Below are 5,299 nucleotides of genomic sequence, written 5' to 3' on the forward strand. Positions count from 1 at the left end.
CCCCGCCCCAGGGGATTTGGTCGCCCCTGCACAGGCCAAGCTGTGTTTATTTAAGGCTCTGGTAAAAACAAACAAACAAACAAACAAACAATGCAGCATCCCCTCCACCTGCAGTGTCCTTGCTGGGTGAGCAGACAGGGCTCCAGGGAGTGAGGGGTGGTGTCAGGCCTGCAGGATGAGAGCCACCTTGGCCCTGCAGGCGCTTCCTGACTCTCCCCCCGACATCATGGACATTATGATAAAGCCACCAAGGCACCGCTGGTGTCCCTTGCCAGGCTGTTCCTTGAAATCCCAAGGGATGTATTTCTCTGTTTTCTTCGACAGCAGTTGAGAGTGGACGGAGGGGATGTTGGAATCCCGAAGGGAGTCTGAAAGGAGCCCCGGGAGGCTGGCCGGTGCCTGGGCTCAGGGATGCTCAGGGAGCACCAGGGCGAAGAAGCCGCCCCTCCGGCATCACCCTGTGGGTGCTCCCTGCCACTCCCACGCTGCACAGCTGCCCCACCCTTCCCAAGGCCACATGTGGGACCCAGTGCCCAGGACAGGGGTGGGTACAAGTGGGATCTGCAGGGGTTTTGTCCAGCTTTTTATTTTTTTATTTTTATTTTTTGCGGTACGCGGGCCTCTCACTGTTGTGGCCTCTCCCGTTGCGGAGCACAGGCTCCGGACGCGCAGGCTCAGCGGCCATGGCTCACGGGCCCAGCCGCTCCGCGGCACGTGGGATCTTCCCGGATCGGGGCACGAACCCGTGTCCCCTGCGTCGGCAGGTGGACTCTTAACCGCTGCGCCACCAGGGAAGCCATTGTCCAGCTTTTTAAAAGGCAGCCTCTAAGTGAAGCTGGGGTGGGATTGTATTAGTACACCCTGCCCCCAGCACTGAAATAAAGCAGTACAACCAGCGGAATGTAGGTTGATGAAATGGTCAAAGGATATGGCTGGCAGGGGGGTCATGGTGCGGGGTGTTTGCTCTCCTGCTCCGTGCCTGAAACCCCATCTTCAGAAATCAGTGTGGCTTGTTCCCTTCCGTTCAGGTCACTGCTCAAACACCACCTTCTCAGAGAGACCTCCCTCAGCACCATATCTGGAGGAGCCCTCCAGCTTTGCGTTTCATAATGAGATGCTAGGAGATGCTAGAAGAATGCCTGGCCTGGGGCTTGAACCTGGTACACGTGACAATTGTCCTGTGTAACTATGGCGATGAGTTTGTTTTTCTTCTCAACATTATCCTGACCTGGCCCTCGACTTTATAATTTATTGTTAGTTTATTGTCTGTCTCTGGAAGATCCGTGAGGAGAGGGGACTTGACTGTTTTGTACCATCAGGACCTAAAATGGTTCTGGTGCACAACTGATGCTTAATGTAAGTTTGCCAAACACGTGAAAGGCAGGCTTCCCGGAGGAAGCGGGAAAATTCTTATCTTGACAATAAAGAGAAGGTCTGTGCATTCTCAGCATGACCAGCAATACAGGGAGGTTCTGATCATCCTAAATCTTTCTGAAGCAGGGTTTCTCAGCTTCAACGCTATTGGCATTTGGCCGCATCATCCTCTGTGGTGGGAGCCGTCCTGCATGACACGGGGCTTTTAGCAGCATCGCTGGCCTCTACCCACTAGATGTCCACACCCTTATTCTCCCCCACGCCCACGTACAAAAACGCCCATTGCCAGATGTCCCCTGCGGACAGAGACACCCCAGTTGAAAACTGCTGTCCTCGATTAAAACCAGGGTCTCTCCCAGCTGCACCCGACTGATCGGCCCCCGTCAAAGCAGCAGCCCCGAGCGTATTAAGGTGGCCGCGTCTGTGCTGTCATGAAGTGGTTCTCTTTCCATATCCTTCCCTCAGCTCCGCATCAATCACATTCTAAAAAGAAGCAAGACAAAGGGAGAAACACCAGCCGACGCACGCACTCTCCTAGTGAAACACGTCTTTCACGGCTGCAGTGATTCCTCAGATGTCAGCGTGAGATGTAGGATTAGAAATAATTAAAGCTTATAAACAAACAAAGAGCTGCGACTATGTGGCCCGAGGCACATGGCACAGACACCAGCTGTCACTCAGTGGGGGTGGGGTGGGGGGAGACGCTGGCCTTCCCCAAGTCCCTTCTGTCTCCAAGAGTCGTCCATCTGCAGCGTCAACCTTGACTCATACAGTGGGACGGTCTGCCTCTCTTGGTGCCTCTCTCAGTGACAGAGCAGGTGAAATCCCACAGTCCCTAGGATTCTAAAGAGGGTCCTAAGAACTTTAACGAGGGCAGCTCAAACCACACCACCAGGCTTCTTTACCCATTGAAAACAAAATTAAAGGAGGTGTCGGTACCCTTATTAAAGTGCATTATAAGGGAACTATATTCCATATCCTGTGATAGCCATAATGGAAAAGAATATGAAGAGGAGTGTGTGTGTGTGTGTGTGTGTGTGTGTGTGTGTGTATAAAACTGAATCACTTTGCTGTACAGCAGAAATTAGTACAACATTGTAAATCAACTACACTTCAATTTTAAAAAAGTGCATTATAGGGCTTCCCTGGTGGCGCAGTGGTTGAGAGTCCGCCTGCCGATGCAGGGGACGCGGGTCCGTGCCCCGGTTCGGGAAGATCCCACGTGCCGCGGAGCGGCTGGGCCCGCGAGCCATGGCCGCTGAGCCTGCGCGTCCGGAGCCTGTGCTCCGCAGCGGGGGAGGACACAGTGGTGAGAGGCCCGCGTACCGCAAAAAAAGAAAGGAAAGAAAGGTGAGGGCTTCCCTGGTGTCGCAGTGGTTGGGAGTCCACCTGCCGGTGCGGGGTACGCGGGTCCGTGCCCCGGTCCGGGAAGATCCCACGTGCCGCGGAGCGGCCGGGCCCGTGAGCCATGGCCGCTGAGCCTGCGCGTCCGGAGCCTGTGCTCCGCGACGGGAGAGGCCGCAACAGTGAGAGGCCCGCGTACCGCAAAAAAAAAAAAAATAAAAGGTGCATTATAGAAGACATTGTAAATAAACGATTAGGACAGTATCAATATATTGGAGAAATGAGAGGAAAAGCTTTTATGTTCTCGTTGTTCACATTTAGTTGGACAGAAATAACCAAGTAAAATGTCAGAATCATCAGTTTCTCTTTCTGATCCCTGATCAACATGGTGATGAGAAAACGAGGTGTGTGTGTGTGTGTGTGTGTGTGTGTGTGTGTAAGACACAGCCAGGCGTAACTTTTGTGAGATTCCTTCATGAAACTTACCCAAGAAAAGTTTTAGTGTTTGCTTATGAATAGATGGATTTCAGTGATTGGATTAATAAGCTTTCTTCTGTCCCCTGTTAGGGACACACGTTTATTTATTATTAATTAGTTAATTAATTAATTTGCCCTGGGTCTTAGTTGTGGCAGGTGGGCTCCTTAGTTGAGGCTCGTGGACTCCTTAGTTGTGGCGTGCGAACTCTTAGTTGCGGCATGGATGTGGGATCTAGTTCCCTGACCAGGGGTCGAACCCGGGCCCCCTGCATTGGGAGCGCGGAGTCTTGTCCACTGCGCCACCAGGGAAGTCCTGGGACACACATTTTAAATGGAAACTTCTGCTTAGGGCTGTTTTTGCCTGGTTTTCAAAAAACATCTGCTGTTTCTTTCCCCATCGAGGTGGTCCTGTTCACCGTCGCTTAGGGTCAGATGGTTCCTGCCCATGTCTTTGGAGAAGCTCAGAGCCCCGTGGTAGGTTCACTTGTTTGCTCCTCCTGTGTTCCATTGGAACATAAGCTCCTTAAGAGCTAGAACTTTGTCAGTTTGCCAAGTATCCACACCGTTGGCAGTCAGTAAATATTTGTTAAATAAACATGGGGGTCAGAATCAAACTTTGCCTAGTTGATGCAAAAACAGTCAGAATGACTGGTTACAGACAAAGCAGAAGGGTGACGTGGTGATCCAAGGCTGTCTGGGCTTTGCCTCCAACTGTGCTGTGTCCTCCACGACTGTCACTCGCCCTCCTTTGAGGTGCTTTTGTTTGACTCTCGTCCCCTTTTGATCTCTGGAGAGGTGGTGACCTGGGTTCCTGCTGCGAGGCTGCCATTGAGCGGACCTGCCCTCCAGGCTTCTTTTGACAGTTGGGGAACTGAGTCCCTTCTGCCATCTGCCCAGCGGTGATGAATCGTGGAGGGAGGGGGCTTTGATGTTCGACCCGATCCTTCCCAGTGTGTGTTTTTCCCATTTCTAGGATCAGCACCGACGCCTCAGGTCCCGCTGTTGTCATCCTCAAAGTTCTGCAGCCAGAAAGCTTGTCGCCTTGCTCTTGACTCAGCCCAGCCTGACAGCTGGGTCTGGCCCGGGAACTAGGCTGGCCCGGGGCTCTCGGTAGAGGACGGCAAACCACCTTGGCTGCTGGGAGCTGAAGGGGCCGGAGGAATGAAGGCAGACGGGTGTTACAGTGATGCCCCTGCTTCTCGTTTCAGGGTGCAGCAGAAGACCCCCAGATGGCCCTGGCACTGAACCCCGACCCTGCGTTCATGAAGAAGTCTGATGCTGAGGGTCCCAGGCTGTTCTTCCCCGAGAGTGAACTTTCCATCCGGATAGGTAGAGCTGGGCTTCTTTCAGGCAAGCTCCCTGCTGCAGACCCTGGGCCGAGTGAGACAGGGGAGACTCAGGCCTGGTGGCAGGAGGGATGGCAGGGAAATGCCAAGTGCTCTGTCCTGTCCTTGAAAAGTACCCACCCCACTGTCGCACGGTGCTGAGCCAAGGTCTGGCCCCGTGCTTTCCTTCCCCATTGGTTCTCCAGACCACCTGCCTAGTGCACAGGAGGTAACAGGGCCTTTTGATTGCTCTTCCAACTTGGACAGGTGGGCAAGGGCCACTCTGATGGGATTGGGCTGGTTTGGGTTGGAGTGGATGGGCACCTGTCCCTCTGTCTCCCCCTCCCTGATGGACCCTGGATGTTCCTTTCCATTTACGTGGCTTTCCTCTTTTTTCCATCTGGGGAAACTGGCTGTTGCTCTCACTGATTGAGTTTGGAGCCAGAAAACCTGAAAACACTGATGGCAAAGTCATGCCTTTTGTCGTAAGTTAGAGGGAGTGCGTCCCTCAAGAGGAATCGGGCAGGAATTCCTGAATCTCTGTCGGGGGGGTGCAGACTGGGCCAGTGCCCCCTGAGAAGGAGTTCAGAGGGTTATGCCGGTTTCCAGTCTCCGTGTAGGACTCCCCGCTCCTTGCCCGGTCATGGCTCACCCAGGGCACTTGGCTAATTTAAGCACCAGTTTGCCCCAGGAGAGGTGGATGCCTGTTTTTTCCTTTGCATTTATTCAAGTCCCACGTTTAGCGGGCGAGCGCCACCCCTCCCCCCCCCCCCCCCCCC

General features: G+C 53.6%; 1 protein-coding gene across 2 annotated transcripts in view; it reads left to right on the forward strand.

Annotated features, from left to right (window-relative positions):
- SLC39A11 (solute carrier family 39 member 11) overlaps positions 1-5,299 on the forward strand; it is a 329,009-nt gene that overhangs the window by 86,903 nt on the left and 236,807 nt on the right. The window contains exon 3 of one of the 2 annotated variants that reach the window (XM_007454394.1): positions 4,404-4,545. In XM_007454394.1, the coding sequence (XP_007454456.1) occupies positions 4,404-4,545 (142 nt within the window). The remainder of the gene's footprint in view (positions 1-4,403; positions 4,546-5,299) is intronic. The other variant, XM_007454395.1, reaches the window with a different exon arrangement.

Source organism: Lipotes vexillifer, unplaced genomic scaffold (genome assembly GCF_000442215.2).
Source record: "Lipotes vexillifer unplaced genomic scaffold, Lipotes_vexillifer_v1.1 scaffold518, whole genome shotgun sequence".
NCBI classification, from domain to species: Eukaryota; Metazoa; Chordata; class Mammalia; order Artiodactyla; family Lipotidae; genus Lipotes; species Lipotes vexillifer.